General features: G+C 41.4%; 1 protein-coding gene across 50 annotated transcripts in view; it reads left to right on the top strand.

Moving 5' to 3' along the window:
- Nucleotides 1-26,672, top strand: part of ULK4 (unc-51 like kinase 4) — a 507,208-nt gene that overhangs the window by 140,939 nt on the left and 339,597 nt on the right. For 47 of the 50 annotated variants that reach the window (XR_015150977.1, XM_086366093.1, XM_086366087.1 and 44 more), the window contains 7 exons: nt 8,371-8,504; nt 9,889-10,010; nt 10,129-10,185; nt 15,616-15,667; nt 15,769-15,863; nt 25,019-25,070; nt 25,168-25,312. Coding sequence is in view for 49 of the 50 variants with exons in the window: in XM_086366093.1 (XP_086222219.1) it covers nt 8,371-8,504; nt 9,889-10,010; nt 10,129-10,185; nt 15,616-15,667; nt 15,769-15,863; nt 25,019-25,070; nt 25,168-25,312 (657 nt within the window). In the remaining variant the exon portion in view is untranslated. The remainder of the gene's footprint in view (nt 1-8,370; nt 8,505-9,888; nt 10,011-10,128; nt 10,186-15,615; nt 15,668-15,768; nt 15,864-25,018; nt 25,071-25,167; nt 25,313-26,672) is intronic. The other 3 variants (XM_086366094.1, XM_086366089.1, XM_086366068.1) reach the window with 1 other exon arrangement.

Raw genomic sequence — 26,672 nt, 5'->3', positions numbered from 1 at the left:
TATTAATAACAGTATTAATAACAGAGAATTAATATACGGTTCTGAATTCATCTGGGACCATTGAGGAGAGACAGAAGGATGGAAAATATGGAGAAGAGCAGAAGAGACATAGGATAAAACAATGAGGAAGTGATGGTTTTTACAGCAAGTGGAAAATGGGTCATTTTGATATCAGTACAAGGAAAAAAAGCTCTAAATTACTCTGTGCATAGAAGTTAATTCATGTCGATTTAATTCATGTAAAAAGAGAAAACAAGTTTGCAGTAGCTAACACCTGAAAATTTCTTTATTACCTTGGAATAGACCAGGATTTTTTTTTTTTAAGCAGGATACAAGAGCACTGTCATAAAATATTGATAAATTGGGTTACCTTAAAACTAAGATCTTCGATTCACCACAAGGGATCACTGAGAAAGTAACAAGTCCATAGCGTAGTGGAAAGTATTTGCTACACATATAATTGATGTGGGCCCTTAGCTAAAATGTATAAAGCACTGAAGAGCCCATAATACAAGAGAAAAATGAGCATAGACTTGAACAGGAACTTTATAAAACTGGTTATCTTCAAATGGCCAATTAACACATGAAAAAATTGTGGCAAGAATATAGAGCAAATGGAATTCTTACACCTACCTGTTGCAATGTAAATTGACTTCATCACTTTGGAAAACTGAATATCAGCAGTGCCTATTAATCTGAAGCCAGGCATACCTTATGATCCAGTGGTCTCACTTCCAAGTATATATCCAGCAGAAATGTTTCCATGGATCCAGCCTAAGTTATGCTTGGTAGTGTGCATGAGTTGAAACAGCCTCAATGTCCATCAACACTGAAATAAATTGTGGTATATTTACACCCTCAAATACTACTCAACATTGGGCATTTTTGACATGAACTTTAGCATCAGTATCTCTAGGATGTTTCTCTTGAGCCAGTTAGTTTCACCAAAGAGCATTTTTGCTGTCAGCCTGGGACGCAGGGACCTGGCTGCCTGGGTGTGGGGAGCCCCCTGGGGAAGGGGGCTAGAAGTCCTGGTATTCGTTCAGAAATTCACCGAGACTCCCAGTTTTGTTTGTTGGCCCCTTCTTTGACTTGGTTTGCTTTCTCTTAGTCTACAACCTTTCTGCTTTACTTTCTATAGAGAATAAATCTTCAAACTTCTGCCTATGTACAACTCTGATAGCCATCACTTAGATTCATTGGGTAGAAAAGCTAATTTACAAATGAAACTGCTTTTTAGTCAGACTTTGCCAAAAATTTGTGCTTTTGCTCCTTTTCTTCCACCCTTAGTTTTAGAAGTACCTTTTTAATGCATAGTACCAGGGTAAGTGTGTCTGCCTGGAAAAGCAATGGGATTAGATTCCTTTTAAAATCCTTATGATAAAGCAGTTTCCAGTGGATTGAAGACTTCATTGTGAAAGACAAAAGGAGAAGACAGAAGAAGAGGGACAGTTCTAGACCATATAAATAATGCCTTCAAATCAATAACAAAAGACTAGTAACCCATGGGTGAATCAGCAGAAGATCTGAACAGGTATTGCACAAATGAGAAAATACGAACAACAGAGAAATATCAGAATATGCCTACCATAATAATTACTAAAGTTTGCATTAACACCACAAGATCACTTCAGTTCAGTCATTCATGTCTGACTCTTTGTGACCCCATGAACCGCAGCTTTCCAGGCCTCCCTGTGCATCACCAACTCCTGGAGTTTACCCAAACTCATGTCCATTGAGTCGGTGATGCCATCCAACCATCTCATCCTCTGTCGTCCCCTTCTCCTCCTGCCTTCAATCTCTCCCAACATCAGGGTCTTTTCAAATGAGTCAGCTCTTTGCATCAGGTGGCCAAAATATTGGAGTTTCAGTTTCAGCTTCAGTCCTTCCAATGAACACCCAGGACTGATTTCCTTTAGGATGGACTGGTTGGATCTCCTTGCAGTCCAAGGGACTCTCAAGAGTCTTCTCCAGCACCACAAGTCAAAGGCATCAGTTCTTCTGTGCTCAGCTTTCTTTATAGTCCAACTCTCAGGTCCATACATGACTACTAGAAAAACCACGGCCTTGATTAGGTGGATCTTTGTTGGTAAAGTAATGTCTCTGCTTTTGAATATGCTGTCTAGGTTGGTCAGAACTTGCCTTCCAAGGAGTAAGCGTCTTTTAATTTCATGGCTGCCATCACCATCTGCAGTGATTTTGGAGCCCAGAAAAATAAAGTCTGACACTGTTTCCACTGTTTCCCCATCTATTTGCCATGAAGTGATGGGACTGGATGCCATGATCTTAGTTTTATGAATGTTGAGTTTTAAGCCAGCTTTTTTACTGTCCTCTTTCACTTTCATCAAGAGGCTCTTTAGTTCCTCTTCACTTTCTGCAAGGGTGGTGTCATCTGCATATCTGAGGTTATTGATATTTCTCCCGGCAATCTTGATTCCAGCTTGTGCTTCCTCCAGCCCAGCATTTCTCATGATGTGCTTTGCATATAAGTTAAATAAGCAGGGTGACAATATATAGCCTTGACATACTCCTTTTCCTATTTGGAACCAGTCTGTTGTTCCATGTCCAGCTCTAACTATTGCTTCCTGACCTGCATACAGGTTTCTCAAGAGGCAGGTCAGGTGGTCTGGTATTCCCATCTCTTTCAGAATTTTCCACAGTTTAGTGTGATCCACACAGTCAAGGCTTTGGCATAGTCAATAAAGCAGAAATAGATGTTTTTCTGGAAGTCTCTCGCTTTTTTGATGATCCAGTGAATGTGGCAATTTGATCTCTGGTTCCTCTGCCTTTTCTAAAACCAGCTTGAACATCTGGAAGTTCACAGTTCACGTGTTGCTGAAGCCTGGCTTGGAGAATTTTGAGCATTACTTTACTAGCATGTGAGATAAGTGCAATTGTGCAGTAGTTTGAGCATTCTTTGGCATTGCCTTTCTTTGGGATTGGAATGAAAACTGACCTTTCCATTCCTGTGGCCACTACTGAGTTTCCAAATTTGCTGACATATTGAGTGCAGCACTTTCATAGCATCATCTTTTAGGATTTGAAATAGCTCAACTGGAATTCCATCACTAGCTTTGTTCATAGTGATCCTTTCTAACGCCCACTTGGCTTCACATTCCAGATGTCTGGCTCTAGGTGAGTGATCACACCATCATGATTATCTGGAGATGTCTGACAGAATGTAGTCCACTGGAGAAGGGAATGGCAAACCACTTCAGTATTCTTGTCTTGAGAACCCCATGAACAGGATGAAAAGGCAAAAAGATAGGACACTGAAAGATGAACTCCCCAGGTCGGTAGGTGCCCAGTGTGCTACTGGAGATCAGTGGAGAAATAACTCTAGAAAGAATGAAGGGATGGAGCCAAAGCAAAAACACCACCCAGTTGTGGATGTGACTGGTGGTAGAAGCAAGGTCCGATGCTGTAAAGAGCAGTATTGCATAGGAACCTGGAATGTTAGGTCCATGAATCAAGGCAAATTGGAAGTGGTCAAACAGGAGATGGCAAGAGTGAATGTTGACATTCTAGGAATCAGCAAACTAAGATGGACTGGAATGGGTGAATTAAACTCTGATGACCATTATATCTACTACTATGGGCAGGAATCCCTTAGAAGAAATGGAGTAGCCATCATAGTCAACAAAAGCGTCCAAAATGCAGTACTTGGATGCAGTCTCAAAAACAACAGAATGATCTCTGTTCGTTTCCAAGGCAAATCATTCAGTATCACAGTAATCCAAGTCTATGCCCTGACCAGTAATGCTGAAGAAGCTGAAGTTGAACAGTTCTATGAAGACCTACAAGACCTTTTAGAACTAACACCCCAAAAAGATGTCCTTTTCATTATAGGGGACTGGAATGCAAAAGTAGGAAGTCAAGAAATACCTGGAGTAACAGGCAAATTTGGCCTTGGAGTACAGAATGAAGTAGGGCAAAGGCTAATAGGGTTTTGCCAAGAGAACACCACAAGATAGAAATGAGCAAAAATTTGATACTACTAAATACTGGTGAGGTGTAACTCAGGGGGAACTTGTACGTCACTGGGACAACCATTTTGGGAAACCATTTGGCAGTGCTGTGAAGTGAAACATTTGAGGTTCCATTTCTTTGTTTTATTTTTTAAAAACTGAACTATAGTTGATTTACAATATTATGTTAGTTTCATGTGTACAGCAAAGTGACTTGATTATATATATAGGTATATATATCTATGTTTTCTAATTCTTTTCCATTATAGATTGTTGTAAGATACTGAATTATGTTTCCTTCTTGTGCTATATGGTAAAATCCTTGTTGTCTATCTATTTTTTATATAGTAGTGTGTATACCCCACTCCAGTACTCTTGCCTGGAAAATCCCATGGATGGAGGAGCCTGATAGGCTGCAGTCCATGGGGTCGTGAAGAGTCGGATATGACTGAGCGACTTAACTTTCACTTTTCACTTTCATGCATTGGAGAAGGAAATGGCGACCCACTCCAGTGTTCTTGCCTGGAAAATCCCAGGGACGGTGGAGCCTGATGGGCTGCTGTCTATGGGGTCACACAGAGTCGGACAGGACTGAAGCGACTTAGCAGCAGCAGCAGCAGTGTGTATCTGTTAATCCTTTACTCCCAGTTTATCCCTTCCTACCCTTCTGCCTTTGGTAACTGTAAGTTTATTTTGTAAATAAGTTCATGTGTGCTTTTTAGATTCCATATATAAGTGATACTGTATTTGTCTCTCTTTGTGTGACTCAGTGAGTTAGAGAATAGGATGAACAGCAGAGGTGGCCTTCCATGGGAGTGTTCTCTTAAGATCTGTTCACTCCAGAAAACAGTGTCTTCATTTTGGTGGTGGTCTAATAATTCATAGAAGCAACTATTATTAGTAATAAAAGCAGCTACCATTTCTTGAGTATGTACCTTGTGTTAGACCCCAGACGATTTTCTCATTCAGTCTTCACAGCAGTCCTGCAAGGTAGGAATTGTTATCCCATTTATAATGAGAAAACTGAAGGTATAAAGAGCTTCAGAAATTTGTCCAAGATCATGCTGTTAGAAGGTGGTAGGGCTCTGAGTTAGAGCCAAAGATTTATTGAAATCTTTGTCAGTATTGTCAAGTTGAAAAAGTGACCCTACTGAAAGAAAGGAGAAAAATAATTTAGAAATCATAATGGGCCACAGGTCGTAATAAAGTTTTGGGATACTCCTGTGATGTTGCCGTCGATTTACCGCTTGTTTAAAGTCACCGTGACTTGGCATAGTGAGAAATTGGAGGTCTACAGATCTTATGAAAAGGAGGTAATATTTTTGCGAAGACTCACCATTTATCATCTGGTAGGGCATGTTGTATAATTGAGTGTTACATCACCTAAAGTTTTTTTTTTTTTAATTGGCTGTGTAGAGCAATGATACTACTTCATGTTTTCAAAACACTTAAGGTTTGAATAGATGACTCCTACTCATGGTTCATAAACCAGAAAAATTCAAAAAGTAAGGAGGTTGTCATGTATGGATGTGATGGTTGGACCATAAAGAAGGCTGAGTGCCGGAAGACTGATGCTTTTGAACTGTGGTGTTGGGAAAGATTCTTGAGAGTCCCTTGGACTGCAAGGAGATCAAACCAGTCAATCCTAAAGGAAGTGAGTCCTGAATATTCATTGAAAGGACTGATGATGAAACTGAAGCTCCAGTACTTTGACCGTCTGATGCAAAGAGCCGACTCATTAGAAAAGTGATGGGAATGAGAGCAGATTGTGGTGGGTGGAAGAAGTTAAGAGGAACAAAGGAGATATTGGATATAGATTGATTTCTTAAGAGGTTTGACTGAGGAAGGGAGGAGAGAGGCAATGGGGCAGTTGCTAGAAGGACAGGAAAAGCATTTTGTTAAATGGGAGAGAGTGAGTATACAAAATGAAAAAGAAGGAATTGGCTGTTTCAAGATTCTGAGAAAAGGGAAGGGAATGTGATCTAGACAGAGTTGCAAGGAGAGAGAGGTCAGTGGTTGTGATGGGAGGAAAGGAGGCCAGGGTAGGATACACACTAAGTTTAGATTTAGGAAGAATTTCTTCATGATGCTTTATGTTTTCTCTGTATAGTAGGAGGCAGAATCACTGAGAATCTCATAAGAGGATGGAAATTTCAGGGTTTAAAGAGAAGAACGTTTTGGAGATAGGGTCGGTGCTGGTGCTGTTCTGTGCCCTTGAATATTGGTGTGACCCTTTTACAGTGGGGCGACTCTGCTCCATGTTTGACTTCAGCAGCCTCTCTGCAGATGTACAGGAAGCGTATAGATCACTAGATTCATCTGGATCATTTGACTATGTTGATGTGGGAAAAAAAAGAGCACAAGGAAATGATAGATGGTGGGATGCAATCGAAGCAGGAAGTAAGTGAGGAAAGTGAGTGAGTGAGTGAAGTCGCTTAGTCGTGTCCGACTCTTTGCGACCCCGTAGACTGTAGCCCCTCAGGCTCCTCTGTCCATGGGATTCTCCAGGCAGGAATACTGGAGTGGGTTGCCATTTCCTTCTCCAAGTGAGAAAAAGGGAGTGCTTTTTGGGAGATGTCATGGATTGGGAGACGATGTCATGGATTTTGAAAGATGATGTCATGGGTTGGGAGGCAATGTCATAGATTCAATCAGTGGAAGTTCCTTGGAGGCTGAGGAACTGTCACAGTGGAAGAGTGTGCAAGCAGGAATAAGAGCAGATTATAGTCAGTATAGTCAGAGGGTATATTTGAAATACTTAGCTTGGAGGGGCTACAGTTAAATGCTGGAATCTTCAATGTTGGATAAAGCTTTTCAGCAGATGGTGAGACTGGGCAGGAGATACCAGACAATGCATCTTGGGGAACCAAAAACGAAGATGGTGTTTTCTGGTCCTGCTCCTTAGTTGGGCTGATGGAGTAGGTGTCAGCTGAGCAAGAGGTTCCTGGAGTGGCTGCTATTCGCTTGGAAGCTCCAGGCCACAGCGATAGTGTGTCCTGCTGTGGATTCCCTGGAGCTCCAGGCTGACTGGCTCCCCAGGCTGATCTCATTCATTTTATCACATCTTCTATCACACCCCATTTTATGGGAAGCTTTTGGATTCCACTTACCATGAAATAATTAGTGTCTCATTTCTTTGGTTTACCTATCATCATGGGGCTCTGTGCTCTCTGTTTCTTAAGTCATAGTGATATATTTCTATGGATTCATCAGGATTTACTCTACATTTTGAGCAGTGTCTTGTATTTGTTAGAGTGTGACTAGGGCTTTAATCAGCAACTGAAACAGAGATGCCAGCTGGCTTATATGGATCTTAAACTTTTGATTTGGTTTCATTCCCAGGTCTTTACTAATAGAGCTACAAATAATGACCAGTAAGAAGGCAAAAGGATGCACAAATCTACTAAGAGAACCACATAAATGCTGAGTGTTAAGATTTCAGTGTATGTTATGTATGTGTATTGTATCCAGAGCCATCCTTTTCTGGTTTACAGTGGGAGTTTTGGGAAGCAGAATTTGGGTGGAATGATGATTGCAACAGAGCTGGAGAGATGGTTGATGATGGCAAGGGGAGTCCAGCAAGGGGGATTGCAGTCAAGGGGCCTTTGAAGTCAGGGAACTCATTGCCCTTTAGAGAGTTGCAGGGACTGGGAACTTGGGTAGTGGGTCTAGCAAAGGGAAGGAAGTATGGGCCTAAGAGTTTTCAACAATATCCTTGGTACCCAGAGTGATGGTTCAACAAGTCCCCTGGTTCTGGGTTGGAGGCTATTGGTTCAGAGACGAATGATAACAAATGCCACTGGTTTGAAGAAGAAATAAGTTTATTAAGAGACAGATATCATTAAACCAGAGGACAAAAGGGCATGTGAAATCCAGATGTTCAGATGGTATCTGCTCTCTGTATTATATCCAGTGCTGAAATGAATCATTTTTTTTGGATTTATATACACAGTTTAGTGAAAGAACTGGAATTTTTATGACTTGCCTGGGATTCAGAGCAAGTTTAAGACTAATGTCCAACGAAGGTGCAGACAACTGGTGGTTCTACTTTGACTCTTCAAAATGCCAAAGCCCTCTTCTTTCCAGAGGCTTTTGTTTGCCTTTCATCTGTCATCTGAAGAACGCGGGGTTTCTTTTAATGGGCCAAAGGCAAATGAAGTCAGGGCGTCGTTTTGTAATAACACTGGCAGAGATATTCAGAGTTGCCTTATTTTCTCTCTGCATAAATGTCTCCATTTTTCTAAGGCAGCAATAGCCTGTGCTCGACAAGTTGCTCCGTATCTAAATGTCAACACGATGGGGACGGTGCCCCCTGGAAACACTTGCCATGGTGGTGTTTTCGGGCAGATGCTATCAACTGTTTTATCATGAGAGGTAATCTTTGGCACTTCTCTGTGTGTAGGCTGGTGATGTACATCGAGAGAGACAGCAGGAAGACCACTCCAGGCAAGGAGCAGCAAAGTGGCAATGAATACCTGTCCCGATGCCTTGACCTACTCATCCGTCACATGGTGCAGGAGCTGCCACGTATCCTGGGTAAATTGGAGTCTCGTCCATCCTTAGGCCCCTTCCTGCTTATCGTTTTGTGACTTGGCTTTTGGGCATCTCTTTTTGTTCTTGATGGTCTGTTTTTTACAGGCGAGCACAGTGACAATTCTTGAATGTGTAGTTTCAAAATTTCAATGTTCCCTAACTGTTATCATAAATATTTCGTATCAGTGACATGATTGAGGCTAAAGGGCTAAATTAGGCTATATTGAGGTGTCATCTTGCAGTCCTGGAAAAGAAAAGGAAAACATTTTAATTGGTTAAAATTGGACTTAGGCTATCATTTTAGGAACTTTTCTCAAAATTTCTCTTTGCATAATTCAGAAGAAAAACATTTTTCCTTCAGGTTGTAACCACAAATTTATTTTTTCTTACAATAATTTAAAAATACATAGGCACCAAAATTTAATATTAAAGAATTTTGATATTAAAGTTTGAAAATTTCATTGGTTTGAAAAATTTAAGATGAAAGTAATAATGATCTCAAAGGATGTTTATTACAGCTAACAAAATCTGTTATTTCACTGTTATTTACAGATGCAAAAATTATCTAAGGAATGTGTATATTTAGTTTAAAATCGCATTCCATGCTTTCCCAGCAGATGTGGCTATAAACCAGAAATGTTTAAAATGTTAAATTTGATCCAGCCTGTTACTGTAAAAGATATTTAGACTCAGAAATTCAGAATATTAAAGTAATGAAAATATCTTCATGGCTGATTCACAGTAACCTTTTGCTCCTTACTAATAATGTGGGAGATTTTTGCCTGTTCATGACTGAAAATAGAGCTTTTCAAATTTATCTGGATTGTAACCCTTTTAAAATCTCCAGACCGAAGGCCACAATCTGGTCAATTGGTAGCTGACTTTCTTTTTACATGACCCATCTTGTCTTAGGAGATGATGATGAGATTCGTGTGTCTAGCAAGGCAAGGTTTATTTATTGTTGGACTTGGCTATCCAAGGAGAAGTTTTGGGAATTGATCTCTTACTTCTACCATCCTATTCTACTACCAGAGAAATCTAATCTATGACCTGTTAGCTTATAAATCTTAAAATAACTTTTTCCTGTTTACAAAAGTAATGGATACTCATGGTTGATATTTGTAAAGTACAAAAAAAGAAAAATCATTTTTATATTTTATTTTAAATTTCCAGATGAGAGATAAGTCTTATGTCCATCTTGTCCCCAGAGGCCACAGCTTCCTGTTGTAATGTCAAGAGTTGGGAATAAAACAGTGCATCTACTACCCACTTCTTTTATTTGGAGATTATTTCCCTTAGCAATCCCATTAATATTCAGCCTACAGCTAGTGGTCCCTAAGCATTTGTGGTCTCTAACCTCACGTGTGCTCTGGGATGTGCTTTGCAGGTGACATTCTTAACGCCCTGGCTAACGTTTCTGGCCGTAAACACCCATCCACAGTTCAAGCAAAGCAGCTGAAGATGTGTCTCCCCCTCATGCCTGTAGTGCTTCACCTGGTAACGTCTCAGGTATCATCTTTTTTGGGGAAAAAGTGGAGCTGAGAAATGTCAACTCAGACGAAACATTATCATTTCTTTCTTATGTATGGCTTTCAGGATTTAATCTATGCAAACTCTCATCACACAGGTATTTCGACCTCAAGTTGTAACAGAAGAGTTCCTTTTCAGTTATGGAACTATTCTTGTGAGTAATGCTGAATTTTTCATGTTCCTAATAAAAATGTGGCTGTCCCTACTGTTTGTGGGATTTGGTGTCAGAATGAAGTAATTTAAAAATCTTAGTGGTATTTATTTGTCTCTAGGGAAGTGACCTTTTTGTATTTTTATCTGTTGACTGTAATAAAATTTGACATTTGGGGAAAAATACATTCTCTCCTGATAACGCATTTTGTTTAGAGACAGACCAGGTAGGGTAAATAAGTCCATTGAAAAGATTTTCATAGTGTTTGGTATTAAACATCATGAAAAAATTTAAAATAATGAAATTGGTAAAAATGGAATTCTGGAAACACAGTATTATAATTTCCTTTGGCTAACATTGTCCAGCTATGTGCCGTGTCTCTTTCTGTGATGACATTTCTCTAAGTGGAGCTCAATTTAACCTTATCTTTAATTTTAATGAGATGAGTAGCAGTGGAAAACAAATCACTGTATTATCTTTCACTTCGATTTTTGCTCACACACACAAAATAGTCTTTTTGTTAAGGTTGTGGCTCGTGAATTATGTTATCTTCTCCCCTTGCCTGGAACACTTACAGTATATACTGTTGATAAAACAGCGAGGTGTATAAAGGGAAAACGAAAACATTTGTCACGCAGCCTATTCTGTCTTCCTTTGATGTTAATAATAAATGCTGAGCTGAGATTTAAAAAATGCCATATCAGATAGGTGTCTCGTTAAAATGAAGTAAATATCTCAATTTTATTGCTGGTTTGGAGTAAACAAAAAAAGAAAAAATGATTACCATCCACAAATGAGGATGTAGTTTTCTAGAATGTTGATCGTACAGTAACATACGATGTTTTGAAGTATGACTGTTGAGTAGAGAGGTCACTGACTTTTATAAGCAGCGTGTTTAGTCAATGCAGTATAGGTTCTTTTGTACTTAACTTCAGATCATTATCATCCTCAAATCTTGAATTCTACAAAGCATATAATTTTTGTAGCACATTCATGAATTTGCAAATTGTGAGCATTTTGTCTGCCACCTTCCTTAATATGCTTTCTGATCTTTTTAAGGATAATATGGGTATCATTTTGAGCAGCACTGTAGTTCTGTGCTTATACCTCCACTGCGCTGACATGTTGAGCCTGATCATAGTAATTTTGCCCTTGCAGCCCTCCTTGGAATATTTTGGCCCAGTGTTTGTTTGTTTGGGCTAGGTAGAATTGTCCTGTGTTCATTCTATTTTTTCCTCATGTGTAGTACTTTGGTGTGCTTACAGTAACTGAGTACAGTTTAGATTTTCAAGGAACTATTAAGCAACTCCAATATAAAAGTCTTTGTGGACTTCCATCTGTGTCTTTCAGGGAGACCTCCTCTGCTTCATGTAACCCATCTGCTCCCCCCGAGGAAGGGCCTCCTCACCTTCTCCCAGGAGGGAGTGCACCCTTTGAGGGGTGGGGGTGTTCAATAGGGCTCTGTATGGGTTTGCTTCACATAGGCACTTTCAGGGAATGGGAGATAACTTGCTTGGTTCAAAGGTAACTGTGATACTGAAAATTCTTTAGCAGTCTTTCCCTTGATAGTGTTGCTCAAGTAATAGGAGTTTACACACACAGTGGAAGAGGTCTCTTGGCTCTGTTTGGGGCATTTTCCTAGTTTGAGTTGCAGCCAGTTGCAGAGTTTTTCTGTTACTTTTCTTACCGCATCTGTTACTTGGCCTTAGCTGTGCGTCCATCTTTCTTGATTTAGTGTTGGCCGCACTGATGAAACACTAGTCCAGGGAGAGGAAGCGTTGACTGAAGTCATGGGCCTGGTTGTAGTTATCCACCCAATTCTGGTGTGTGTTTCTGTGAGCTGTTGCGAGTTGGCTGTTGCTTCTGCGAGTTGATCCACAGTCTGTCCAGAAGATGCCACAAATACCATTGTTAGTTACAGTGCCCTCCAGTGCCAGAGGCATGGTCTACTCCTCCCTTGGAAGGAGTAGAAGCCTCTGGGAAGTTCACGGTGCAGAATCTGCACGTTGAAGTCCTTGAGTTTTCTGCTTGAGAACAATTACTTTAAATTTTGTCTAGGCAAAGCTTCCCTGGAGTTAAGAGGGTTGGTTTGGTTATTTGTGTGGGTTGTTTTCTTTTGGGCAGAAGATGGGGTATGGGCCCTTCTCCAGTGGATCTTCCTGACCTGGGAATCGAACTGGAGACTCCTGCATTGCAGGTGGATTCTTACCTACTGAGCTATCAGGGAAGCCCTTTATATTTTAAAAGTGCACACTGATTTGAGGTATTCAGACTTTGGGTCCACCATTAGTAGCTGTATCTAAGAACTTCTTGGGCTTCTGCTAAAGGAGCTCTCCAGGGGCTGCTGACCTGCCTCATGTGGGTGGAGACAACAGCCATACTTGGTGTGATCTTTGCTCATTAGAAGGGTCCTGAAGGCGCAGGCTGGAGGGGCTGTTGGAATTTTGCTTCCCATTGGTTTCTGTTTTCATACTGGTACCAGGCATGGTTTGCCTTTTGACCTATAGGTATCATTTTTTAAAAATTTATTTTGGTAGAAAAGTTCAGGATACTTTTTATATTTGGAGGCCTTGGCTTTAGCTTTCCGCCCCATCCCCCCCAAGCAAAAGGAAGTTTTGGGGTCTTTATGATTTAAAGAGGCACATGTTTGGAAGCAATTTAGTAGGACACTTTTAAACCATTATTAATCTTTCGAAGGGCCCAGGCCAAAGAGGACTACACAGCTGTTGATTGCTGTTTTTACTTCTTATTGGCAGAAGCAATGTGTCATTGTACCTGCCTCCATCTCCAGTAAGAGGGGGAAAAAAAGGTACCCAGGGACACTTACGCAGCAAGGCATCTGGGGAGGTGCTGTGGGGAAGTTCCAAGGTGAACTCACCTTAGTTCTTTTGTACCTTCACTGAATTAGGCTGGGAAACAGGAAGCAATGATATTAAGGAAATCTGTTTGAAAACTCGTGATGTTCACTGTGATTCTTGTGTCCTTCTGAAAATGCTCTTGACTAATGAGCTGAGGAAGAGGACTTAGTTGTGTTTATTCTCAAGTTCTGGCCTCATTAGTTTATGAAAGTTCAGTGATTATGTGGTGGTTATAGTTTTTTTTACAAAAAGAAAAATTCAGATTTTCAAATGAAAGAAATGATGAAATGATTCTGGTTTTCACACAAGAATGTGATTATAATATCCACCAGCAATAAATCAATAAATCTTTGCTAATCCTGGGCTTTGAGATAGTCAGAAAAGACTCTCTCCAGATTTTTATTTTAAGTGAGTGTTGGTCTGTTGATAGATTTTGACTTCAGCTGTAGAAGATAAAGCAGAGAGAGGGTACTCTTATATTTTTATTTATTATTTTTTGGCTGTCACACAGCTTGTGGGATCTTAGCTTCTGGCAATGAAAGTGCCAATTCTTAACCACTGGACTGCCAAAGAATTCCCTTATATTTAAAAAATATGATATTATATATTTATTCATTGCCACATGAGTGTTCTTGTTAGGAAGATTTTTCCTTTTCTTAAAAATTGTTTGTTTAAAAAAAATTTAACACACCCTGAAGTAATATACCCACCCACCTTGCTTAGAGAATTTACTCTCAGCTTCTCAGAAGGACTGAACAGTAATGAGGGGCACTGGTCTACCCTGGAGTCGTAGCTTTCTTTGCCTTTTTCCCCCTAGATGGGGCCGTACTTTTGCCCCACAGTCCTCCATCTAACGAGCCTAGTTGTGGAGTAGGTGTCCACCCTTTTTGCTCCCCTGCTGTACTCCCAGCTTGGAAGCTCACAGCCTCAGAAGATGCCCGGTGTAGTGTGGTCATCTACAGATTTTTCTGGGTCATTCCCCCTCACTCCCATGTTCTCTCAGCACCGGATTCGCGGTCATTGTTAGAGAATCAGGTATTTCTGCGGAGGTTCCTTCTAGCCCCTCATCCTCTCAGCTCCTCGACCACCTCTCTTCCCACGGGTGTGTCTTGCCCTCCCTCAGCTGCCTCCACCCATAGCCTTATTTTCAGCATCATACTATCTGGCTATGACACCTAATTTTTAGCTCACTACCCCTGCTCCTCATCTCCAACAGTCCTTTAATTCCTCTGGGACTTAAATTGGCCTCACCACTTTGCACTCACCACCCTGCCCTCCCTGGGCCCAGTGACTTGACGATTCTCTTTCTTGAGCTTTGAGTCCCTGGTTCAACCCCTATCCCTACCTAGCGTATACCCGTGATCCCTTTCCTGTCCCTTCCTCCATCGTCCTCCTCTGGCAAACCCAAGTGCTGGTTCACTTTAATTCTCTACCTCCCTCACCCCTGCTTTGAGTGACTAAGTGTGGCTCGAGAAAAACATGAGGAAAGCAGCTGGTCTCACTTTAAATTCATGACTGCTCACTTCAGGCGAGTCCTCTCTGCAGACTGGGGCATCAGGTTCCTCTTCCTAATTTATATACCTTCACGCTCACCTGGATGATTGTTCATACTTTCCCTCCTCTCCCTGAATCTCCAGGGTCTCCTGCTCTGTCCTCACTCTCACCTGATTAACTCCTGTTACACTGAGAATGAAGAGAAAGAAATCGACCCAGAGAGATTTAAATTGGCAAATCAATGAAACATTCAGTAGGGATTTTTAAAAAATTAAACAGGGGAAGCATAAGGAAGAAAATAAAAGAACCCTATAGTTTCACCATCTAGAAAACCCTTGTTGCTGTTAAACAAAGGAAAAAAAATTAATACATGTATATAGTTAGAAAATTCTAACAGTGCAGAAAGTGATTAGTGAACGTCTACCTCCTGATCCAGTGTTCTTCCTCACAGGGAGCCTCTGTGAGTGGTTCCTGTGATTTCCCCCTCAAAAAGTTTTGTCTCCATCTATGTTCATGTGTTATCTACATATTCTTTAAAAGTTATACAGAAAAATTGTAGTATAAACACTGTTTTGTCTCTTCTTTCTTAAGCTGTAGACATTTAAGTGGATTTATTGAAATCAAAAGATACTTTCTTTGAATTTTTTTTACATCAAATTGTGAAATTATTTCAGTCAAATTGTTGTTAAAATGCCTCTTTTTCTTATTTATTACGTATATAATTTGGCTGAAATAAATTCACCTGATTTCAAAATAGGGACATGACTTCTGCTGAATAAATAGAGATTTGATGTTGAAAAAAATTTCTAATGACTTGTGTGTGTTAACTCAATCAGAGACTTTCTAAGAATGTTATCTTTCGCCTTCTGGATAAAGAGATTAGTGCCTACTTATCACATGAAATTTAGAAAGTGTAGAAAAATGTAAAAAGAATATAAAAATCACTTGATTCCTACCACTGGAAGTAAATCATGATGAACACATAGGATCATATGTTCAGTTTTTTTTTTCCCCCTCTGCATAGTGTTTACATCAGTTATTTTAAAATCTCCATTTATTAACATTTTTATATTTTTTTCAGAGTCATATTAAATCAATAGACTCAGGAGAAACTAACATAGATGGAGCTGTAGGTGAGTAGATCATGGGACATTTTACATCTTTGCTTGAAGATTTTGATCCTATGATTTTGGACATGTAAATAAACATCTATAATAATTAACTGTATTTCTAGGACTGATGGCATCAGAAGAATTTATCAAGATCACACTATCGGCTTTTGAAGCAGTGATACAGTATCCTATTTTATTGAAAGACTATTGCTCTACGGTCAGTTCTGGCTGCTTTTGAAAAAGATATTTTTTGGCTTACTTGGTAACTCTGTCTATAAAGAGATTAGTTTACATATACTTGGTCATACATGTTCCTCACATGAAATAACTGTTAAGAAAAGCTGCCCCCCAGACAGGATGAACCTGAGAAATCTCTCCCTACCTTGTTGACTTGTTTTGGGGTTTTTCTTTGCTTATTATTTTCTTTCCCTTCTGGTCCACACCTAACTCACAGTGTGCCCCTTGTTATTCCTGGCCTAGAGTTTCTCAGCCTTGACACTGGGCTTCCATGGTGGCTCAGATGGTAGAGTCTGCCTGTAATGCAGGAGACCCAGGTTTGATCCCTGGATTGGGAAGATCCCCTGGAGAAGTGAATGGCTACCCACTCCAGTATTCTTGCCTGGAGAACTCCATGGACAGAGGAGCCTGGTGGGCTACAGTCCATGGGGATCACAAACATGACCAAGTGACTAACAGTCTCACTTTCAACCCTGCCACTCTGGATGTTTGGAGATGGGCAGTTCCTTGTTGTGGAGGCTGTCCTGGGCATTGAGAGATGTTTAGCAGCATCACTGGCCTCTTCATAGTAGATTTGGAGGCTCCCCTCAGTTGCAGCAATCAAAAAGGTCTCTACACATTGCCAGATGCTTTCTGGGCATGGTTTTCCACTGTTGGTAGTAGTCCATCTGCCATTGACACATCTGCCGTATGTATGTTTGTAGGCTCTCTGTTCTGTTTCATGAATCTCTTTGTCTAGCCCTTTGCTTGTACCAGCTTATTTCTTCCTATCATAGTAAACCTGGAAACCTTGAGTGCTTCATGCTTTTTGACGTTTTTCCATTACTATTCTTTCCAAATACTTTATAGATCAGTGTGAGAAATTCACACAACCTCGTTGAAATATTTATGTGTTTTATATAGGAATTATAGATTAATTTTGCAATGAGGAGTTCATGATCTGAGCCACAGTTAGCTCCTGGTCTTGTTTTTGCTGACTGTATAGAGCTTCTCCATCTTCGGCTGCAAAGAATATAAACAGTCTGACTTCGGTATTGACCATCTGGTGATGTCCATGTGTAGAGTCTTCTCTTGTGTTGTTGGAAGAGGGTGTTTGCTATGACCACTGTGTTATCTTGGCCAAACTCTGTTAGCCTTTGCCCTGCTTCATTCTGTACTCCAAGGCCAAATTTGCCTATTACTTCAGGTATCTCTTGACTTCCTACTTTTGCATTCCAGTCACCTGTGATGAAAAGGACATCTTTTTTGGCTGTTAGTTCTAGAAGGTCTTGTAGGTCTTCGTAGAACCGTTCAGCTTCTTCAGCATTACTGGTCAGGGCATAGACTTGAATTATTGTGATATTGAATGGTTTGCCTTGGAAACGAATAGAGATCATTCTGTCGTTTTTGAGACTGCATCCAAGTACTGCATTTCGGACTCTTGTTGACTATGATGGCTACTCCATTTTTTCTAAGGTATTCCTGCCCACAGTAGTAGGTATAATGGTCATTTGAGTTAAATTCACCCATTCCAGTCCATTTTAGTTCACTGATTCCTAAAATGTCAATGTTAAAAAAAATAAATAAATAAAATAAAATAAAATGTCAGTGTTTACTCTTGCCATCTCCTGTTTGACCACTTCCAATTGCCCTGATTCGTGGTCCTAACATTCCAGGTTCCTATGCAGTATTGTTCTTTATAGCATTGGACTTCCATCACCAGTCACATCCACAACTGTGTGTTGTTCGGTGGCTCAGACGGTAAAGCGTCTGCCTACAATGCGGGAGACCTGGATTCAATCCCTGGGTCAGGAAGATCTCCTGGAGAAGGAAATGGCAACCCACTCCAGTATTCTTGCCTGGAAAATCCCATGGATGGAGGAGCCTGGTGGGCTACAGTCCATGGGGTCGCAAAGAGTCGGACATGACTGATTGACTTCACTTTCATTTTCTTTGTTCTTTCTGGAGTTATTTCTCCACTGATCTCCAGTAGCATATTGGGCACCTAACCTACCTGGGGAGTTCATCTTTCAGTGTCCTATCCTTTTGCCTTTTCATACTGCTCATGGGGTTCTCAAGGCAAGAATACTGAAGTGGTTTGCCATTCCCTTCTCCAGTGGACCACATTTTGTCAAAACTCTCCACCATGACCTGTCTGTCTTGGGTAGCCCAACACGGCATGGCTCATAGTTTCATTGAGTTAGACAAGCTCTATACAGTCAGCAAAAACAAGACCGGGAGCTGACTGTGGCTCAGATCCTGAACTCCTTATTGCAAAATTCAGGCTTAAATTGAAGAAAGAAAGGAAAAGCACTAGACCATTCAGGTATGATCTAAATGAAATCCCTTACAATTATACAGTGGAAGTGACACATAGATTCAAGGGATTAGATCTGATAGAGTGCCTGAAGAGCTATGGACAGAGGTTCGTGATATTGTACAGGAGGCATGGATCAAGACCATCTCCAAGAAAAAGAAATGCAAAAAGGCAAAGTGGTTGTCTGAGGAGGCCTTAGCTGAGAAAAGAAGAGATGCTGAAAGCAAAGGAGAAAAGGAAAAATATACCCATTTGAATGCAGAGTTCCAAAGAATAGCAAAGAGAGATAAGAAAACCCTCCTCAGTGATCAATGCAAAGAAATAGAGGAAAACAATAGAATGGGAAAGACTAGAGATCTCTTCAAGAAATTTAGAGATACCAAGGGAAGATTTCACGCAAAGATGGGCACAATAAATGACAGAAATGAGATGGACCTAACAGAAGCAGGAGATATTAAGAAGAGGTGGCAAGAATACACAGAAGAAATATACAGAAAAGATCTTCATGGCCCAGATAACCACGATGATGTGATCACCTAGAGCCAGACATCCTGGAATGAGAAGGCAGGTGGACCTTAGGAAGCATTACTATGAACAAAACTAGTGGAGGTGATGGAATTCCAGCTGAGCTATTTCAAATCCTAAAAGATGATGCTGTTAAAGTGCTATGCTCAATATGCTGCAAATTTGGAAAACTCAGCAGTGGCCACAGGACTGGAACAGGTCAGTTTTCATTCCAATCCCAAAGAAAGGCAATGCCAAAGAATGCTCAAACTACCACAAAATTGCACTCATCTCACACGGCAGCAGAGTAATGCTTAAAATTTTCCAAGCCAAGCTTTCAACAGTATGTGAACCGTGAACTTCCAGATATTCAAGCTGGATTTAGAAAAGACAGAGGAACCAGAAATCAAGTTGCCATTGGATCTGTTGGATCATAGAAAAAGCAAGAGAATTCCAGAAAAACATCTACTTCTGCTTTATTGACTACACCAAAGCCTTGGACTGTGTAGATCACAACAAACTGAAAAATTGTTCAAGAGATGGGAATACCAGATCATCTGACCTGCCTCCTGAGAAATCTGTTTGTGGGTCAAGAAGCAACAATTAGAACTGGACATGGAACAATAGACTGGTTCCAAATTGGGAAAGGAGTATGTCAGGGCTGTATATTGTCACCCAACTTGTTTAACTTATATGCAGAGTACATCATTAGAAATGCCGTGCTGGATGAAGCACAAGCTGGAATCAAGATTGCCAGGAGAAATATCAATAACCTCAGATATGCAGATGACACCACCCTTATGGCAGAAAGTGAAGAAGAACTAAAGAGCCTCTTGATGAAAATAGGAGAGTGAAAAAGCTGGCTTGAAACTCAACATTCAAAAAATGAAGATCATGGTATCTTGTCCCATCACTTCATGGCAAATAGTGGACAAACAATGGAAAGAGTGAGAGACTTTAGTTTTTTGGGCTCCAAAATCACTGCAGATGGTGACTGCAGCCATGAAATTAAAAGACAATTGTTCCTTGGAAGAAAAGCTATGACCAATGTATACAGCATATTAAAAAGCAGAGACATTACTTGGCCAACAAAGGTCCATCTAGTCAGAGCTATGGTTTTTCCAGTAGTCACGTATGGATGTGAGAGTTGGACCATAAAGAAAGCTGAGCACTGAAGAATTGATGCTTTTGAACTCTGGTGGTGGTGAAGACTCTCGAGAGTCCCTTGGACTGCAAAGAGATCTAACCAGTCATTCCTAAAGGAAATCAATCCTGAATGTTCATTGTAAGGACTGATGCTGAAGCTGAAACTCCAGTACTTTGGCTACCTGATGTGAAGAACTGACTCATTGGAAGAGACCCTGATGCTGGAAAAGGTTGAAGGTGGGAGGAGAAGGGGATGACGGAGGATGAGATGGTTGGATGGCATCACTGACTTGATGGACATGAGTTTGAGTAAGCTCCAGGAGTCGGTGATGGACAGGGAAGCCTGGTGTGCTACTGTCCATGGGGGCGCAAAGAATAGGACATGACTGAGCTACTGAACTGAACTGATAGATTAATTTGCACAGAGTTGACTGCTTTGAAGCTTCTCATCAATGACTATATTTTTATCTTCATTTATTTTTTTCCCTAACATATAGATCGGTGTCTGACCCGTGTCATTTTCCTTTTTTCTAAGAAACTTGACATTTCTTACAAGGCAAGTCTACTGGCAAAACAATTCTTCAGTTATTGTTTGTGTGAGAAATTCTTTAGTTTTCCTTTTATTCCCGAGGGATAATTTCACTCAGAAGTCTAGGTTGGTGGTGTTTTTTCCTTCTCAGCACTACAAATATTTCATTCCAGCATGATATATCAGGTAAAATGACCTGAGATCAATGAGCTAGCTAGCTATTATTATGAAGTTTTATGTTTCTTTGGCTAGGAGCCGGGCTATGTTTACTGTTTGCTGTAAACAGGTTTCAGAGGCTAAAATTACCTGTAATGTCCTTGTCTCGTTTATCCTGTCATCTTCGGGTTTCCCTAGCAGCGCCTCTGGAATAAAGCCTATGCAGCTCTCTCGGTTGTAACCCCAGTTATTACACAGGAGCCCTGTTGGTGTGGTGAGGTGTGGTGGAGCAGGTAGAGATCCACAGCTGCTAGGTTTAGGGCACGCTCCTTTTCTGGGCCTGTGCGCCTGGGCTGTGACCCTCACACATACTTCTCAGCACCCCCACCCCCTGCCCCAGTTGGTGAGATGGGAAGGCTTACAGGGTGTTGGAATTGGATATTTTCCCCCCTAGCTCAGGTTTTGGTAAAACCCGAGTAGGTTCAGCTTTTGGTAGAATAGTGTCTCTTGAGTCCAGCCTATGTTAAGGAGAAAAGAATGCTCTAAACATATTTCAGAATGGTTAGTTTTTCCTTTCGTCTGCCAGAAACGTGAGACTTTTCTCTGATCTTCAGTCTGAGAATCTGGTGGGGCTCTGGGAAGTAAAACTTTTGGGAGGTGGGTAGCTGCACTAAGGCTGGGCCTCCAGGAGGTTTTATCATCTCAGACTCTAACTCTAGTCAAGTGCTGTTTAAGTTTTTGTGCCAGTTGCTGGCTCCAGTGGCAGTTTCTGCTCCTGTTAAGCTGTGATTTTCTGTCTTGGCCTTTGTCTTCAGTTCTAGTGGACAGTTGGTTTTCTTTGTGACCTTAATTCTCTGATTTATCTGAGATGAGTTGTTGATTTTCAGTTTGTTTAGCTGTTTTCTTCTTGTGAGCATGATTATGATAGCTTTCCAGCTTTTTTTTTTAACCAGTTATCAATGGTTATTACATTTATAAATATTTTATATATGTGTGTGTATTTATATTTTGTAAAAGTCATGATATCATAGACCCTTAGAATTTTATCACTGTTGTAAACGGTGTCTTTTTAAAATTATGTTGTTTGATTGGTTGTTGTAGAAACATTGGGAAGAGTATTGATTTTTGGATATTCATCTTCTGATAGTCTTGCTTTTTGGACCATGCTTAATTGTCAAACTTATAGAGTTGGACATGTAGATAATTTTATTTTAGTCCCACTCCTCTCTTAATATGCTCTCTTAAACCTTCAAAATGGGTGTTGAGCATGTTGATAGGGGTTGATGGTGAGATGTATTTCTCTTGTTTGCATAGTTTTTGCCTTTGACATAACTGAGAGTTTAGAGTTTTCAAAATTCGTTTGTGAAATTTGAGGTCTATTAAGTGACGTGACATCACTCAATGAATGAGGGTGAAAAAAAAAAAACCTAGTCCTTGTATGGGTCTTGTACAACTGTCTAGATATATTGTCATGTGTAAATTTATTTTGTGAAGTTGCACTAGAACAGGGTGATACTGATGGGCCACTACCCATGTGTGGAGATCCTCACCTGTGCAGGGCATTCTTTCATTGGTTTGGACAACAGGAGGGTGATGTTGGGCTGTGGCCACTTCTGCTTTTTGTCTGTGGTGAGAACGAATACGTATCTTAGGATCAGGAATCAATGCAGGTATAAACAGTAGAGTTTTATTTATTGTCACCGAAATAGTTCACCAGCTGAGACAGTTGTTTTGAGAATTAGACAGTGGGAGTGATTTGTCCTTTCTTCATCACGCGTTTTCATCCCGGGGGTAAATTGTTACTGTGGAATCGATTTCAATCCGTATTTGATGGTGCTGTGTCTGATATAACAAGAAAATCATAGAGGTGGTATGTGTAATGGATTTAGATCTTTTGAATCTGCATCTCAAAACCACCAAGATCAACTTGTCATAGTGCTTTGATGTATTTGTGAAAACATGAGGATTATGTATCTCCTTTTTTCCCAACATTCTGATGATTGTTTAAACTTGATTAATGATCACCAGCTTAAATGTATATTAATTTGACAGTTCAATGTCAATGCATGCCAGGCATATTTTGTATTACATACTAACGTTCCTTTCATCAACTCTGAAGGTTTTGATAAACTACTGTCTTGATGATCACAGTTATTTTGACCTGAAGACTTTTTCAGGTTGAAATGAGCTTGGTTGTTTATTAAATGTCATGCAGAGTTTAGATGCTGGGTAAATTTAGCTGTTGATGTTTTTCACCCCTCTGACTAGTGATTTGTCAGTGAAAAACAGTGTGGGTAGTGGTTGATATTGTAACAGGGGCGGGGCAGGTGTGACTGACACTTAGCATGTGAACACGTGACCCTGGGGGGTGGGTGAGGACTGTGGCTAGAGGCCCACTTTGCCTATGGTCAGTGGGGCAGTGGTCCTCGTGGCAGAAAGTGCAGTGAGAGGTGGGTTGTGGCCTTCTTTCCCAGGACCTCCAGGCCCTCAGCCTAGGTGAGGTGGGGGCCCGGGGACAGGCAGGGGACTGTGCCCTGCAGGCTCCAGAGCTCTTGCCAGGCCCCCCACTGGCCAGGCCCAGGCTTTGAGGAGATGCAGGCTGCCGGGGTCCAGCCCCAGTGGATCCAGGGAATTTCAAGGGGAGACGGCTTTGGCGATCAGGATACGATAGAATTAAAGATATAAAGTGATCAAATAAGGATAGCTCAGTGAGAAAATTCAGAGGAGAAAAGAGGCTGAATACCTTGGTTTACGTGGAAAGCTAATAAAATTCCAAGATTAAGGAATTTGTGTCACCTATGTAGGCTTCAGGCGTCCTCCCATTCTCCCAAAGGAGAGGAGACACTAAGGCCTCCCCGGTCAGATATTAGAAGCCCCAGCATAGTAGGCTTGATGAGCCTCAACGCTCCAGATGGGAATTCAGCCAGAAGGTAAGAGAAAGAACGACATGGGGAGACCAAGTTTCAGTGAACAAGGCCCGCACTTTATTTTCCAAAGTAGTTTTTATACCTTAAGTCGTGCATAGAGTATAATGGGGGACGGGGTAGAGTCAGCAGTAAGCCAGACTTTCTTCCTGCAAATTTATCATATGCAAAAGTTTAGGTGATCTACATCATCTTCTGGCCAAGAGGCCTGTTAACATTTTATGACCCTTTCTTCAGAAAACTTATTTTTCTCTAAAGGTGATTATTCTAAAGTCAGGCACCACCCTCTGAAAGCATTAGATAAAGTTGCATTCCTATAGGGCAAAGGTGTGGTGGGCTATAACAAGAAAAGAATTAACTCAAGGGTCCAAGGTTACAAACACTAAAGCTACTACTTACATTCCTATACACCAATTATATTAATCAATACACTCCCAGGGACACAGTAGGTAAGGGATATGGAAACTTAGCAGCAGTCATTGGCCCAACAAGTGAAAAACCCTTCACCAATACAATTTCTAATCAATCTTTTAACTGCTCAAAGGAATCTGTATTTAGACAGTTTAGAACATCTCATGCCTCTCACGGTTGGGAGGCTCTGAACAATCACATGTGGCCGGAAGAACCTTCAGAGGAGTTTGTAGGTTGAAACACTCTTGTCACTCCCACTGGAGCTGTAAGTTAACTCTTTTTCAGAGAGAGGTGGTGGGGGACAGCCCCCCGTAAAGTCAGAGGTGTAGGTGAGAGCACAAAGCAGTAAAGTAGGCAGACTCTGGTTTTGGGGGTAGATGCTCGAGAATTTCCAGGGGGACTCCTGAGGCTCCATCCCACCTTTGCATGTGTCGAGCCTCCTTCCTCATGACCTTTGCCACAGGCGGAGCTCCTCACGCCAGCTCCCAGCAGCAGGCCTCTCCCCCACCCCCACCTTCATGACCTAAAGGTGGTGGCGGTCATCCTGGATGTTGGTCCACAAAACTGCCCCTGTTAGGGCAGCCCGAGGGCCACGGCGTGCTGGGTGCCTGGCTCCCTCAGTGATGACAGCTGGGCGGAGTCGAGACCTGGCCCTGAGGATGCTGCCAGCTGAGATCCGCCTCCTCAGCTGGGCAGGGCACTGGTGGGAGGACTAGGCTGGGGGCTGTGCCAGCCTTCAGGGCAGGGGGACTGACCTGAATGGGGCCCCTTCCTCTTAGCCGGGCCTGGGCCTTGGAGGGTGAAAGGTGAGCCTGGTGACCTTGTCCTGTCTTATCAGAACAGAGAATAACATTTGTTTGGTGAAGGTTTATGGGAACATTGTGACCAGCTACAAGAACACAGGATCTGACACCTAGAAGTCTGCAACAACTAACCACACCCCTCCCTCACCTTTCTGATGAAAGGCTTGAACTGAAAGCTTTCAGGGAGTTTGGGGTTTTTTGGGCATGAACCACTCATCCCCTTGCAGGGCCCCGCACTAAACCATTCTCTGCTCCAAACTCCGACCTTTGAGTGTTGTTTGACCCCGCTGTGCATTGGGCACACAGACGGTATTCGTTTTTTGTTTGTTGGGATTTGAACGGAGTCTTTTACGTCTTGTCTTTTAGGTGGTTGATTATATCCTGCCCCCCTTGGTGTCATTGGTTCAAAGCCAGAATGGTAAGTGTGACCTCGTCAACAAGCACCAGCAGGTACACGTTCTGTTTTCCTTCCGACTCCACGTGGTCACGTTCTTGGCATCTCTCTGTCTTTCCAGTGGAGTGGAGACTCTTTAGCTTGCGGCTACTCTCAGAAACCACATCTCTGCTTGTGAACCAGGAGCCTGACGACGGCAAGGAGGTGGTGAATGTCGACTCTGACAACAATCTTCTGGCTCTAATTAGAGATGTCTTACTTCCCCAGTAAGTCCCATATGCTGCACTCAGGCAGGGAAGGGTGGGGTGCCCAGGATGCCGCCATCAAATCAGGTCCAGTAGTGGGCTTGGGGTCTCAGGGAGGGTCCTTGTATTTTCGTGTGTGTGCTCACGCACTCACTGTAGGAGGTCTAGAAAGAGAGGCAGTAACTACTACACTGCTTGGGACCGAGGAGAATCTCAGTCCATCTTCAGAAACATCTATTCAGAGCTTTATCTGTTTTTCATAAGGCACATGACTGAACTTTTGCAGATTCAAAGGTGTTTGTGGCCAGAAGGATAAGGTTTTTTATTCAAGGTCAGCATGATGAGACTTCTGAACTTGAAACTGGGACTTTTCCTGGACCTACTCAGAAATAATAGAGAAGGAAGGACATCTTCCTTCACTCCTCCCCAAACTCTTAGAGTGGAAATTGTTTAATTAAAAATAATATATTTGGGGGAGCTGAGGTGGGGAATAGTACCAGAACAGTTAATGAGTACTAATTAACAGAAGGGGTGTATTTTTTTCTTTTACTCCATTGCTTATGTAGCAGACACACAAGGGGATGACTGCTGAGAGTACCCAGTGCAAATATGTTAAGCTCTAAAATGGCATGTTATAATTCAAGCAACTCTGTAAATTTTATTAAACAAAAGAAATTGAAATTAAATAAGTGCATGCCATATATCACTATTAAATAATTTTTTTTTTCCAAAATTAAACAAATGTTGGAAGGTGTGTCAGGCATTGATATACATGCCTGGTCCTGCTTCCTCAGGGCCTAGGCTGCAGTCTCAGTCAGGCCAGCAAGTTTCCAAGGATGGCCACTGCACCAACTGCTCCCTGACATTTGTTAAACCTCTCAAGATCTTTCTCATTAAAAAAACATTTTTTTTTCCACGATATAGAAACGAGATCTAATTATATTCTGAAGAGCTCAATCACTGCTTGTTGACTCAGGAAGATATATTTTACGAAATGTGTAGCCAGTGTGTGGCAACCCTACTCCCAGCTGAGAGAGCCTGTCTTGACTCATGGGAGCTTGACCCCTGATGGCTTGATGTATAAGGCCAGCCCCTTGGTTCTTTCTGCTCCCCATGCTTCTGCAGTTAGGTTCAGGGAGAGCCTTGGTAACATACAGTAAGGATACTTTTGATACCCCCATGTAAGAAAATGATAATCTATATGAAAAAAAAATTAAACCTTGTCATTTGTGCTTTTTCAGTGATAAACTATCAATGAATATATTTTTGGTTGCATTTGTTATGTATGCATATGTGCATATATGGTTTGTACTTAATGTGGATGAATATAAGATTCAAATCTTTTTTTAAAAAAATGATGGATTGCTTGCCATGCACTGTG

The sequence above is a fragment of the Bos grunniens genome, chromosome 22, assembly GCF_055505025.1.
Source record: "Bos grunniens cultivar Pamir isolate PY7600 chromosome 22, Bosgru_T2T1.0, whole genome shotgun sequence".
NCBI lineage: Eukaryota > Metazoa > Chordata > Mammalia > Artiodactyla > Bovidae > Bos > Bos grunniens.
This window is presented reverse-complemented; position numbering and strand designations above follow the sequence as displayed.